The sequence below is a fragment of the Haliotis rubra genome, unplaced genomic scaffold, assembly GCF_003918875.1.
Source record: "Haliotis rubra isolate DU_JTF1 unplaced genomic scaffold, ASM391887v1 Scf645, whole genome shotgun sequence".
Lineage (NCBI taxonomy): Eukaryota > Metazoa > Mollusca > Gastropoda > Lepetellida > Haliotidae > Haliotis > Haliotis rubra.
Genome location: NW_025767352.1, coordinates 348,732 through 363,934, shown reverse-complemented (window position 1 = coordinate 363,934; position 15,203 = coordinate 348,732). Strand labels below are relative to the sequence as shown.

At 40.3% G+C, this 15,203-nt stretch overlaps 2 protein-coding genes across 2 annotated transcripts in view; both read right to left on the bottom strand.

The window, feature by feature from the left end:
• The window catches only part of LOC124256964 (hemicentin-1-like), a 28,947-nt gene extending 18,456 nt beyond the window's left edge, over positions 1-10,491 (bottom strand). The window contains exons 1-3 of the mRNA XM_046690925.1: positions 10,201-10,491; positions 7,896-8,225; positions 6,792-7,070 (exon numbers count right to left, since the gene is read on the bottom strand). Of these exons, the coding sequence (XP_046546881.1) occupies positions 6,792-7,070; positions 7,896-8,225; positions 10,201-10,273 (682 nt within the window). The 5' untranslated portion in view covers positions 10,274-10,491. The remainder of the gene's footprint in view (positions 1-6,791; positions 7,071-7,895; positions 8,226-10,200) is intronic.
• A 4,148-nt stretch (positions 10,492-14,639) lies between these two features.
• On the bottom strand, positions 14,640-15,173 carry LOC124256949 (protein PBMUCL2-like). Its single transcript, XM_046690908.1, has one exon. It carries the CDS (start codon positions 15,171-15,173, stop codon positions 14,640-14,642), a length of 534 nt encoding a protein of 177 aa, XP_046546864.1.
• Positions 15,174-15,203: the final 30 nt, after the last annotated feature.

Sequence of the window (15,203 nt, the reverse complement as noted above, 5' to 3'; positions counted from 1 at the left end):
CAACCAGCATGGGACTAGGGGCAGTAGGTGTTGGGTTGTTAGCTACCATCGTGGCTGCACCCATAGTGCTGGGTATTGAAATAACAGCTGGGGTGTCAGGGTTGGCTGGATTGGTATTTAAGTTTGTATCTCGCAAATTGCACCGTAAAGCATTGAAACACGACGAAATTAGAATTCTAGCTGAAGCAAAGCTGAACACGGTAAGTGAGCGTATTTCGGCGGCACGCACTGACAGTAAGATCTCAGAGGAGGAATTTCGTTCAATCCTCTCTGAACTCGACAAGTACCGTAAGATGAAACAAGAAATCCGGTCCAAGTCTCGTAAGTCTGCTATCAGCGAAGACGAGAAAAAAAAGTATATAGAACAGGGGATACAAAAAGCCCAGCAAGCCTTTATTACAAACACCAAAGAGATCATAGGCGATTCACATTAAACTGTTTCATCGAGGTCAACGCGACATAGGGTAATCACAATAGTGTCATAGCGACACGTGGAGCTATTATAGACGGAGCCCAGCTTTGGATGATGCAATCCCAGGATAGACCCGTTAAACCGAGATACTTCAGCTAAGTTCCCGGTAGCTCAGTCGGTTGAGTGGTGCGGCTGTGAGGTATGCATGTGTAGTTCGTATCGCGCTGGCGTCTCAAACTTTTTTTTTATAGTAGGGGTAATGGGGCGAGATCTAAGGGCCTGACAAAAGCCTTATTTGTGAAATAAGGCTTTGCAGAGGCTTTTGTTGGACTTGGTCTCATACCCCCATTCCCCCTACTACTCAAAGAAATCTGATACCGTAGTCATGGTAGAAAATAGATAAATAAATAAATACGTTTAACATAAGCAAGCCATGGTGAAGCATACATATTATTTTCTAGCAGTTGTGATAAACATTGTGAATTATAACTGACATTATGTTGATGTACATTAGTAGCAAGTTTAAACCAAACTGAAATTATTAACTTTTTAATATATACAGAGGTAGGAATTCGTCCAGTCTCTCCGTAGAGCATTTAGGATGGTGTACTCTTGGATAGTTTCAGACAGATTTCATGAATAACCTGTGAACATTTTCTAAAATGTCTATATTTGAATGTCCCCACACCTCGCAACCATGTAACATGATTGGTAGGATCATGTAGTCAAAACATTTAAACAAAACAATCGATAGGAATGTGGAGATTTCTAGCCTTTGAGGGGATAATAAACACTACTTTTTATGCTTGGTCGTGGAGTGCCAGAAAGGTTGAGTTGGCTTTACGTCACATCGGCATTATTCCAGCCATATAGTGACGAAATCAAGTCTGCATTCATAAACATTTTAAGTACAAAGTCCAAATGAGTTTTATTTTAAAAACATATTTATTGATGACATTGTTATTATAAAACAGAAAATGTCATAACACTTAATTCAAAGGCACTCAGTTCGCTACATAGTTACACGTTATGATACAGATGAACTTCCCTCAGGTAGTTCACAATGAGATGCCCGCTCACGCCGGAAAACAGATATCGGTGGTACACGTGTATAACAAATGACGACTAAATGATACATCAATTAAAGTGTTTACAAAAAATCTTAAAATGAACTTTAAGAGTAGATATTTTACTTGAAAAAAGTTGACGGAACTTTGACAAATTAGGCCAGGAACAATAAGGTTCTTTTAACAGTGATCATAATTCATTACATGAATTAATAAAACTATAGTTAAGTAGGGTCATGTACGTGCTGAAACTTGAAACAGACAGACAGACAGACAGACAAAATAGTTTATTTATGTGTCACGTGAATGTACATGACAAACATGGCAACGGTAAAAAGACATAGAAAAATACAGACACCAGGCCAGATGGCCAATGAGACACACTAGACAAAATGTGCATAAAATGTATAAAATATAAGATTAAAACATTCAGGAGTATCACACATATGAAAGACCTAAGGGAAAAGCGGGAAACTTTATAGGGATCATAGCTTACGCCGATACATACGGCTAACTAAAGGGGCCAGTGGATTAACAATAATTTCTGTTTGTAAGAGGAATGTAGCTTGTTCGGTGTTTGATAACTGAGCAAAATGTGGGTGTAAGATACTAGATTTTCTAAACAAATCATACCTAAGATCAGAATAATAAGGACAGCTAACTAAGAAATGGACTTCGTCTTCGACAGCCTGACTACTACAGTGACGACAAAGCCTGTCTGCAAGTTGCGTCGCAGGACGAGAAAATCTACCACGTTCTATTTCTAATGGAAGTGTACCACAGCGAAGTTTACCTAGAACGCTACGGTGCCATCTGGGCAGTATAGCAGTTATGTATGGTTCTGGAGTAACAGTGTACTTAAACTGTCTATATGTGCGTAGCTTATTACCGTTGGGATTACCCTGGTCATTCCCCATTCCCGTAGCCACTCCTGATGATCTAACAACTATATATGTTGGAATGACAAAGTCAATTCACTACTAGACATGTGTAACAGGTCTTGCACTGGGAGTTGCAACGATTGTAATAAAGATGACACTGTGTTATCCCATGATTTGGCTAAACGCCGTGACCAGCTGCTAATAACAGAAGGCAATCTATCAGGTGCCATACGGTGCAACTTAACCCAAATCGTAATACTTCTGTTCTATGTTTTGACAAAGTACTAGTCCATCCCATATCACCCCTTACTGCCAAATTAGGGGTTTTGCTATTAACGCCAATGAAAAATCTACAAGCACGGTTCTGTACTGCACTTATACAATTAAAATCCTTAGTTCCCCAGAGTGTTGCACTGTAAGACAGAATAGGTTGCACTAAGTTGCTGTACAACGTATTAAAGACGTTATAAGCCATACCTCCCACGGACTTAAACTTACACATCACCAATCCCAACGCGCGGTTAGCAGATTTCGCTATTTCTTTAGCAGTGTAATTTAAATCAAGATTCTCCTCAAGCCAAAGTCCCAAATATTTATAGGCGTTAGTATAATCAACATAATCATCACCAATCATAAAAACAAATTTAGATCTCATAAACCGTTTAGGGCGATAATGAATAACTTTGGTTTTCTGAATATTAACCAGAATTCGCCGGCGGGAGCACCAATCAGCTACAACATCCAACATTCTCTGCAATGACACCTCGTCAGGAGCGATAAGTGCTATGTCATCTGCATATAATAACAAACTGAACCTAACATCATCAATGCCACATCCTAAACTGTTGATCTCGTGAGCAAGGTCGTTCACATATATTGAAAACAACGTTGGCGACAACCCACACCCCTGACGAACGCCGGAGGTTTCAGAGAAACTGTCTGTGTATTCATCGTTAATATGGACCCGGGCCGAGGTACTGTCATACATGGTCTGAACTGCGTGTAAGAACTTCCCGTTAATGCCAAGCTGCAGTAGTTTATACCAAAGACAGTGTCTGTTTACCTTATCAAAAGCCTTCATAGCATCAATATAGCAAACAAAAGTAGACTTATAAGACTGTTTTCTATTTTTTATAACTGAATAAATGCTATACAAGTGCTCTAAGGTTCCACGTTTAGAGCGAACAGCCAGGTGTTCGAGAACGGATGGAGACGGCACAGCACAGGTTAATGAATAAATAACTTTGTCTGTGAACGTGCTTCTCGAACACCTGGCTGTCCCTTTCTCTGCACTCCTCCTTCGTAACAAATAGTGAACTGTGTCAATATTTTAATGATAGTTTGTTAAATAACTTTTTTATTTTTAGGACAAAAATTCTGCAAAAACCTCACAGAGTTGGTATGATGTTTTGATTATGATCAGCGTTTCATTGAGAATTTGATGTTTATTAGTTTTCGAGTTAGATTGCAATTCATCGGTCCGCTTTTGAGCCAAACGGACTATATCTATCTATCTATCTCAATCTCTCTGTCTGTCTATCTATCGATCAACGTTAAAACAAAACCTCACTCAATTAGGTATATTCAACGAAACTTCGACATATTTAAATGAAGCGTTAGTTCAGCCTGAAGGACTTATCCGAACCACACATATGGTGTAGCAGACTCTGATAAAGTACAGCTCAACGCTTTACCTCCATAGTTTGCTGACATCTCTCCTTGTTTTAGAATTAGGATTGATCCACAAAATATGTATGTATGTATGTATGTATGTATGTATGTATGTATGTATGTATGTATGTATGTATGTATGTATGTATGTATGTATGTATGTATGTATGTATGTATGTGCATGCGTGTATATATATGTGTGTGTGTATGTATGTATGCATGCATGTGTATGTATGTATGTGTCCATGTATGTATGCATGCATGCGTGTATGTATGTGTGTGTCTGTGTATGTATGTATGTGTGTGTGTGTCTGTCTGTATGCATGCATGCATGCACGTATCTATGTATGCATTAGTGTATGTATGAATTAAACGCCATTAAACCTATTTAACCTTCGCCTTTATGTAGGCAACAGAGAATGCTACAGTAAAAGCAAGTGGGCCAAAGTTGAGTCATGTAATATACTTCTGGCTACATGATCACACTAAACAATGAAAATAGTATGTAACGATCTTGACCCTTTTGCCAGAACAGGGAAATTGTTTAAACGTTGTTTAAGGGAAGTAAAAGTCTTTGTTTGTCCGGGGAAACAAGTGTACACCCTAATAGATATGTCAAACCATTTGTATGTTTGTTGCGGCGATTAAGGAGAGAAGGAAGTAATATGTTGCTTTCCTATTGTACTGACTGACTGAGTTTGGTTTTAGCAATATTCCAGCAACATCATGGCTGGCTTTCCTATTGTAAACTAGGGATAAACACTCTGGAAAGCACAGACATAAAGCTCTCTTTTTATTTAGATGAAAATCAATAATGAATGAGTGAGTTTAGTTTTACGCCGCACTCAACACTATTCCAGTTATGCTAATTCCTCGTTTGTTGTTGGGGGAAGGGGTTGAGTCCCAAATCGGCCATTTTGTTTTTATGACGTCATCACACAAGTGTGTGACCTTTGTGTGGCCTAATCGATTTGGACATTTGGACTCAACCCCTTCCCCTACAACACTAGTTTTATAAACTGACGTACAAAAGTATGTAAACACCTGGTGCTTTGGGATAATAGTACCCTTAGAAACGTGATAATACCAAGATATTGTTACCTTGTTGAGCTATTGTAGATTGTAACACCTTTTACAACACATTTTTGATGGGACGACAATGCGAAATATTTTGACCTTTACAATAATATTGTTTTCTTGTCAAATTATCGCCCTTTGGTTCAATACAAACATATTTGTCAAAATGCGACAACACATTCACGTCAACTATTGGTGAAAATTTCGCATTGGACATTACGCCACGTTGTGCAAGGTCACTGACCTGTGCACATGTACATACATAAGATCTGCCGACGTGGGGAGATGTTAATTGACATTTACTGATGGCATTGAGAATTAAGGGTCCTGCCCTGAGGGGGGTTTATGATAAAAGGGATACACCGAATGATTGCTGAATACATTAAACAGACAAAGGGGATAGAATTTCGGTGCACTCTGGATATATATGGAAACAATTATGTTGTTTGAATATATGAAGTTTTACAGAAACTTATTGAAATGGTTTACTCTATGACATTGACATAAACATTCAACGTTCATCATATTGCACGGAATGCGTGAAAGTGAGTCCATTTCTGACCATAAAACAACGGTCTATCGAAAATAAATTCATGATAGTGGATACTATAATAAATAATAAAAATAAATTCATGATAGTGGATACAACTTAAAAAAGAAAAACAATTATCAGTCAAACAAGTGGTTGATAAAATGTGCAACGACTGCCGACGCCACAGTCTACCACATCCTTATAGTAGCCTTTTCAAAACGGACACTGGATACTTGGGAGCTTTTGTTGCCGTATTTTCACAAAACTACTTCCCCAATTCCGTTCGTTGCAGAGAATAGTACCTTTGCTAATCGTGATAAATCAAGTATCAAGGTAACCTCGATAACTGGTCGTTACTCGAGCATCGGTGGGCGGTGGGGTAGCCTAATGGTTAAAGCGTTGGCTCGTCACGCCGAAGACCCGGGTTCGAATCCCAACATGGGTACAATGTGTGAAGCCCATTTCTGGTGTCCCCCGCCGTGATGTTGCTGGAATATTGCTAAAAGCGGCGTAGAACCAAACTCAGTCAGTCAGTCAGTCGAGCATCGGTCGTTGTATTGTATATACAATCGTAGTGCAAGAAGAGTCAAAATACTCCTCTTAAACTCGAACTCACTCTAATATTGCTTGTTGTTTTAACATATACTCATGCCAATAATGGTTGTCACCCCCCTCCCCACCCCAACCCAACACCCCCCCCACCCTCTCCAATTAAAAAAATTGAAGGGGGTGACAACCATTATTGGCATGAGTATATTTCACAGTCGTATTAACAAACAAGTGTCAAATACCGGATTCAGGTATAACCAAACCTCGTACTCTCGTAGTCACCCGAACATATATCGAGATATCCCTTGTTCGAGATCCACGTGTTCAGGTTTTGTTTACCACGACATTTTTGTTTCCCTGTCAAATCTTTTTTTTGTCAGTTTATCTGTTAGATCACATTTAAGGCCCGCACAAATTATTTTCAGCTCGTCGATTTTCGGGTTAAAATTTTCTTACATTATGTTATTTATTGGGTAACTTCAAATAAAACACCCAACTAAAATAACATATTGTATTATTTGAATTTAATATATCCGGTTTTTTAATATCAAGTAATTTAAGGTTTCAAACTTTCGTATCATATTGCAAACAAGTGTACTTACTCAGTACATGAAGGTTCATGGAGACGTTGCTTGCTTTGTTGGAAGAAGGGTTGACGGCTGTGCAGGTGTAGTTGCCGCTGTCGTCGCCCACCACTCCGTTCAGAGCCAGGACTTGACCCCGAATCCCCCTGGTCTGACTGGTCAGGTCCTGTCCACCCTTGGTCCAGCTGTACCGACAGTCGGGGAGACAGTTGGCCGAGCAGGTCAGGTTGACGCTTTCTCCCTCCTTAGTCTGGAGTTCTGTCTTGTCCAGTCGCGTCTGTGATGGACCCTCGGGATCTGGAGGGTTAAAAACTGTTGATTGTATAATAATTTACAACACGTAATAAAAACTACTTCGTTTTAATTTCACTGTTTGAGAGAGTTATTGTATTTATATGTATCGATACTTTCAATAATTATGCAACGGGGCAAGATGGGTCTAGAGGTCTGGGTGAAGCAATTTGCTGTGTAGACTTGTTCCCCCTTAGTTTCAGGACCTGCTGATACCATATCTTCACCAATTATGTGAACAAAACAAACGGTGTCAATAATGGCTTTCGTATGGAATCCAGGAAGGGACATTTGTCGCGTTGTCGCCCTCACGAAAATAAGCAAAGAGACTAAAAATTAACCAGTGCAACAATGCGACAACGCGACAGTGTCCCTTCCAGGACTCCATACTTTCCTCTGTAAAGTTTTGAGGTAACTACAAAGCCTATTCAACACGGGTGTAACCATTTCACTCGATTTGCCATACTTTAGGCAATTCAGGTAAAAACGTTTCAACGATGGAGGGCGGTGGGGTAGCCTAGTGGTTAAAGCGTTCGTTCGTCACACCGAACACCCGGGTTCGATTCCCACATGGGCACATTGCCCCTTTGTAATAATATACCCTAGCCATTGCTTCCTTCTTGAAAATGTAATCTAGAAAAAATGTAATCCACTCCGGATGTAAGTTAATTATTTCCAATCCGGAAACATTTACGGGTGAATGAAATATCTTTTACAATGGATCCGTCAAAGCACATTCAATGTAATTCAATTGAATATTTATCAGTCATGTTAAGTGATTGCCACCGATAAAATTTAGATGTTTAAAACCGAATATGTGTCAATATTTACCCGTCAGGTTAACACGGACAATGTTGCTAAAGCCATCATATTCGCATCTCCAGTCTCCAACAACGTCGGCGTGTAAGGAGGAGGCGTTGAGGAAGTAGACGTAGTTGCCGTCCGTCTGTTGGCCGCACCCGCAGGTGTACTGTGTCTTGGACCAAGAGGCTGACATGTATTGGGTACAATCGTCTACTTTCACTGTGCACATGGAGAAACCGCTCCTATGAAAGAAGAGTCCTTCAGGTTGTCTGTTTTCTGTCGTGACGTCACACTTGAATTGAAGCGACATACCCGGAAATGCCTCTGAAGGTTCCCGGGTCAAGGTCAAGGACGTACCTGTAATGACGTTTCATGTTATGAAGATTATCAACTTATGATGCAGAAGGGACGGTGGGGGAGCCTAGTGGTTAAAGGTCCGCCCATCACGCCGAAGGCCTGGGATTCGATTCCCCACATTGATACAATATATGAACCAATTTCTGATATCCCCCGCCCTGATATTGCATGGATGTTGCTAAAATCGGCTTAAAACCGTACTCACTCACTCACACTATGATGCAGGAATGGCGTTTCACTGGTAAAAGTGAGTATGTGTTTTTCGTCGCTTTCAGCTATATTCCAACATTATCACACAGTGAGATACCAGATGTGCCCATGTAGGGATTCGAACCTAAGTGTTCGGTGTGATTAAGCTAGGCAACCCCACCGCTCCTTCACGGGTCAAAAGGCAATGTGCTTAACGTTTAATCAGAAATGGCGTATCATTTGGAAAGAGTACAATGAAACAAACGCGTCGTATGACTTGAAGTGAGTAAGTATACTTTTAGCAATTCTCCAGCAATATTAAGTCAGTTGAATACCAGAAATGGCTTTCAAACACTGTACACATATGGGACTCGAACCCGGCGAACGCTTTAACCACCTGACTGCTAACCGCCCGAGGGGACAGAAGGGTTTATGGAAAAGATGCTAAGCTAATAATGAACGTGTGAAGCAATAGATATGCTTAAAGTTGCTCGGATACATTCATTGATGATATCGGTACTTAATCTATTGAATTTAACAACACTTTACTTTACATTACAAGAATTCATTACGTAAACATCCATGATTAAATATCTACACAGTAATTCACACATTCATACATAGATAATCCTTGTTTTGTCCCAGTCACATTTATAAAAGGATGTTTTGGTAAAATTCAATTTTCAAGTCTATGCTTACCTAGAAGTCGGGTATTTCCTACCCTATCATCATAATAACAGCCAATATGTACGAGGGGCGTCCCAAAAGTAGTCGGCCTAACTATATTCTCGATGCCCAATGTTAGAAAAGCTTCCATTTTATTTTGAAGGAATCATTATCAAAGCCATATCCAAAATTTCACATATGTGGGCAATGAGGTTAACGACATATTAGTCATCACAACACATTGGGGTATAATATTTCTTTAAAAATTGCAGACAGTGAAAAACGATCTGTCATTTTGTACCTCTTGGATAATGGTATGCCCTCAGATAATATCATCTGAAATATGTTCAGTATAGTATTGAATGACTTCCCGTCATAAGCAGCATTCAAAGATTTGGATGGCTTGATTTGTATTTAGACGGGGCTGTTTTTAAAGGACACCCCTATTTTAATCTTTCAAAACCATTGTGTCCAGATATTCAAGCTGGCACTGCTTACAATATACTGAGTGCTGACACGCGTGTGACCATTCAGTATTTAGTTTGAACCCTTGGCATCATGTATGAATAAGTGAAAACATTAGAATACATTATGTCCTTATGATTCCGTCATATGAAAGGGGTTGGGTAGTGTCTCCAAAACAAGCTCTTTCAAGAAACGTCATGGGGGTGGGGTGGGGTGGGGGGGGACCGAGAGGTCACTTTAACAAGCGATTTTGCATTTTTATGCATTTTGATATCTACATTTGATTCTAGAGGACGTCTGCCTATCTCAAAACCACAAAATGTTTCTTGCATATTTTGTTTCCTGCAGTTTGTGATGCATTTAATGCAGATTTTGCGGGCTTTTTCTAAAGGTGTGTGTGTGTGTGCGTGCGTGCGTGCGTGCGTGCGTGCGTGTGTGTGTGTGTTACGAAGATAGAGAGTCAAAAAAATGGGGATCGTGAGGCTGGAACATGGCAAAAGCAATTTGCTTGTAGATGACAGATAATGAGTTCAAAATTAAAACATAAAGACAGGTTTGTTTATGACATGCGTACCTGCACTCTCAGCAGACAAAGATAAAATCTCCTTCACACTTTTATGTAACACCGAACTTTACAATAACTGTACGTACTCACCGGTTGTGGAGTATATCTGAACGTAGGAGAACGCCATGGCAAATATCAAGGTCATCTTGTCTGTCACCGCCATTACGCGGCACAGCGGTGTTCGGGTGTGAACGTTTGCACAGATGTTCCTATTCCTCTCTCGAAATGCGATGAATGCCTATGGATACAGGCCCGACAGCACTTATAATTCCACTTGTATTTCCTTGTAATTTAGACGCCGCAGAATTGTCAAGGAAGTAACTACAACACTGATTAAAAGTTACGTGCCTGAGATCAATCAATTGTTTGTCGGATATCCCCGTGGTAAAAGTGACCTTTTATGGTTCTTGTCACTGATGACTGTCACACCACGTGACTGTCACAGCTTGTCACAGCCTTTACATGACGCTTTCGTGTAGTCTTATAAACATTGGTGTGTAAAGCTAATACGGTTATTTGTGCACGACGCCAGTTAACAAATGTGGGACAAGCATGGTTCAGTACAATTTTTTTCATTTTGTATTCAATGTTTCACGAATTACCAAAATCAACTGTCCCAGTATCTTCTATGCATTTCCTTTTTAGAAACATCCGTGAAGATCCTGGTTAGAATTGGTCTTCAGCAACTCAAGTTCGCGGTAAGAGGCGACTAACGGAATCGGGTGGTCAGGCTCGCTGATTTGTTTGACACATGTCATCGTATCATAATACGTAGATCGATGCTCATGCTGTTGATCACTAGATTGTCTGGTCCAGATTCGAATATTTACAGACCGTCGTTATACAGCTGGAATATTGCTGAGTGCAGCGTTAAACGAACGAACGAACGAATTCGAACGAACAAACAAACAAACAAACACGAGTGACGTTAATCACGATTACGTTTGATCTTTATGTAGAAAAAGTTGAGTCCTGCGAACCAGTACACACACGATATTTCACTAGTTCGAGATAACAGGGTACAGATTTCAGACCATATTCATATGGGATATACTGGTGTCCCCATGTAACATTAGATTCTTTTGTTTGTTGTGTATGTATTATAAATTTAGAACTAGTTTTAGTCACGATATGGCTGAAATATCGCCGATGTGACTATAAATTTTAACTCACTCACTCACTCACTTGTTTGTTGTGTAACGCCGCGCTCAGAAAATTTCCCAGCATTTAAAATACGATGTGCCAAACAAGTCAGCGAGCCTGACCACCCGATCCCCTTAGTCGAATGCCTTGACAAGCATGGGTTACTGAAGATCAGTTTGAACTCAGATCTTCACGAGTTTCATAACGTATTAGATTAATTGATTAATGTTGTTCCGCCATATCGACTTTTTTGGTACTTGTATCCCTTTTTTATGGGTATGTTTGGTACACGTGTTTCATTGCATCAGAAGATATATCGATATAATGGAATTCGAGTTACAGAAATTGTGTGGACATTTCTTTCAATAATATTACTTTTTAAATGATACTCTTCAAGGTGTTAACAAATCGTGATTTGATTGAAAATGAATAATTTGGTATTGGCTTTCTCTTATGCTTATTTTAAAAAATAAATGAATTCTGTGCCTTTCTTATATTGTCGTTTTTTTATCTAAGGGCTAGGAGAAAAAATGTGTTACTATATGGGCGCATGACTCTGGAAAAGAGGTCAGTGCAAACAGGGGCGGATGCAGGTTTTTGAGAAAGGGGGGTGCACACTATTGAGAACAGGTGGGGTGTGTGCACACTTCATTTTCACCCGAGTTTCAATGGTAATTGAACAAACTTTCAGAAGAATAAAGGGGAGGGGGGGGTGCGCACCTCTGCAACCCCACCCCCCTCTGGATCCGCTTATGGCAAATGAGTGAGTCAGTGAATGAGTTTAGTTTTACGCCGCTTTTAGCAATATTCCAGCACGGCGGGGCACACCAGAAATGGGCTTCACACACTGTATCCATGTGTAGATATGACTGATATGCATGTCGAGTACCCAGAAGTAATATGTGAACACATGTCATTGTAACCTTCAGGAAAGTAAAATCTATTTTTCCTGTTGGTGTAGCTGTTATACTTTGCAGATACTCGCTAAAAACTCTATATCGTTTCTTTATGCTGCGTGCGTGTGTGTGTGTGCGTGCGAGCGTGATACATATCCATTACCTGTTATACTTTTCACGTTCACAATTCGTACAGTCTTAATGCTGCGTGCGTATGTGTGTGTGTGTGTGTGAGAGAGAGAGAGAGAGAGAGAGAGAGAGAGAGAGAGAGAGAGAGAGAGAGAGAGAGAGAGAGAGAGAGAGAGAGAGAGAGAGAGAGAGAGAGAGAGAGAGAGAGAGAGAGAGAGAGAGAGAGAGGGAAAGAGACTTAGGGTTACAGTTGCTCTTCAGTAACCCATGCTTGTCGTAAGTGGCGACTAGCGGGATCCGGTGGACAGACTTGCTGAATTGGTTGACACATTTCATCGTATCCCAATTGCGTAGATCGATGCTCATGCTGTTGATCACTGGATTATCTGGTCCAGAGTCGATTATTTACACTGAGACCGCCGCCATATAGCTGGTATATTGCTGAGTGCGGCGTAAAACTAAACTCACACACTCACTCTGATAACATATACATTCGGATCATTTGGTCAAATCTATCATCAAGTATAGAAAAAGCTGAGATCTTCTGAAAAAACAAACAAACTCATGTCATTTTAGAAAATTTATTATAAAATATAAAAAAAGCTGAGACATTTAGATACGTGAAAAAACTAACGCTCGTATCATCGCTGTGGGAAAATATATTATTAGGTAAACAAAAAGCTGAGAAGGAAGGGAGGATAACATGTACATAATTTAGTTCCTTGATAATGAAAGTCGATACAATAGGCTCCACAAAAAGGGTAGAGTTCAAGTGCACTGGGGTGTTGATGCGGACAGTCTTTGTGGAGCGCAGCTGTTTCCGCGTTATAAGTATTGGTTTCGTCTCCATCTATTCTGAATAGGTGCGTATAAAATTTTCCATCTTAACATTATGTACAAATGAAGAATTGTTAGGTTAGTGAGTGAGAGAATTAAAATTTAAAGCTGCATCGATGTTATTACAGCCCTATAGCGGAACTGGGGTATTATACTAGTTTAAGCACAATATTTGTACAGCAAAATGGTATTAAGATGAAAAATATTATTATCAGGTTCATCAGGACACAAAGCAGAAAACTATAAGATGAATATAATCATAGTTCGCACCCCTCATCTTCTTCCACTTCCCCGTAACACGATGAGCTTCCTGGTTTAGCATAGTCCCGGTTGATAGATATGTCCCATTGTATCTTAAAGGTCCTCCGTTATAACAATCGATTACACCATTCCTGGGAAATCATATGTACCCTGCTTACAATTCCCGGGTTACGAGAAAGTCACTGGTAATTATAGAGTCCCTGGTTACCATGGAATCAAATGTTATAAAGTCATCGGTACCCATGACGTCAACCGTTATAGAGTCCCTGGTCACCATGGAGTCAACTGTTATAAAGTCCCCGGTCAAGATGAAGTCATGCAGCTGTTATAAAGTCCCTGGTCACCATGGAATCAACCGTTATACAGTCCCTCGTCACCATGGAGTCAACTGTTATAAAGTCCCCGGTTAAGATGAAGTCCACTGTTATGAAGTCAACTGTTATAAAGTCCCTGGTCACCATGGAGTCAACTGTTATAAAGTCCCCGGTCAAGATGAAGTCAACTGTTATAAAGTCCCTGGTCACCATGGAATCAACTGTTATAAAGTCCCTGGTCACCATGGAGTCAACTGTTATAAAGTCCCCGGTCAAGATGAAGTCGACTGTTATAAAGTCCCTGGTCACCATGGAGTCAATGTTATGAAGTCCCTGGTCACCATGGAACCAACTGTTATAAAGTCCTTGGTCACCATAGAGTCAACTGTTATAAAGTTCCCTGTCAAGATGAAGTCAGCTGTTATAAAGTCCCTGGTCACCATGGAATTAACTGTTATACAGTTAGATATGGAATCAACTGTTATAAAGTCCCGGTCACCATGGAGTGAAATGTTATAAAGTCCCTGGTCAGATGGAGTCAAATGTTATAAAGTCCCTGGTCACCATGGAATTAAGTCCCTGTTATACAGTTAGATATGGAATCAAGATGTTATAAAGTCCCTGGTCACCATGGACTGTTATACAGTTAAATGTTATAAAGTCCCGGTCACCATGGAGTGAAATGTTATAAAGTCCCTGGTCAGATGGAGTCAAATGTTATAAAGTCCCTGGTCACCATGGAATCAACTGTTATAAAGTCCCCGGCCAAGATGAAGTCAACTGTTATAAAGTCCCTGGTCACCATGGAATCAACTGTTATAAAGTCCCCGGCCAAGATGAAGTCAGCTGTTATAAAGTCCCTGGTCACCATGGAATCAGTCACTGTTATAAAGCCCTGGTCACCATGGAGTGAAATGTTATAAATCCCTGGTCAAGATGGAGAATGCTGTTATAAGTCCCTGGTTATCGTGGGGTCAACTGTTATAAAGTCCCCGGTCAAGATGAAGTCAACCGTTATAAAGTCCCTGGTCACTATGGAGTCAACTGTTATGAAGTCCCCGGTCAAGATGAAGTCAACTGTTATAAAGTCCCTGGTCACCATGTAGTCAACTGTTATAAAGTCACTGGTTATCGTGGAGTCAACTGTTATGAAGTTCCCGGTCAAGATGAAGTCTGCTGTTATAAACTCCCCGGTCAAGATGAAGTCAACTGTTATAAAGTCCCAGGTCAGGATGAGGTCAGCTGTTATATAGTCCCTGGTTATCGTGGAGTCATCTGTTATAAAGTCCCTGGTTATCGTGGAGTCATCTGTTATAAAGTCCCTGGTTATCGTGGAGTCAACTGTTATACAGTCCTTGGTCACCATGGAGTCAAATGTTATAAAGTCCCTGCTGGGTGTGTCAATATAGACACATTCCCTGTGTTTGACAGGGCGAGGTTGCGGGTTGGGGCTATTGATGGATGATGGACTATTTTCTGCCATACATGCGATCTCGACAGCAACAAATTCAAA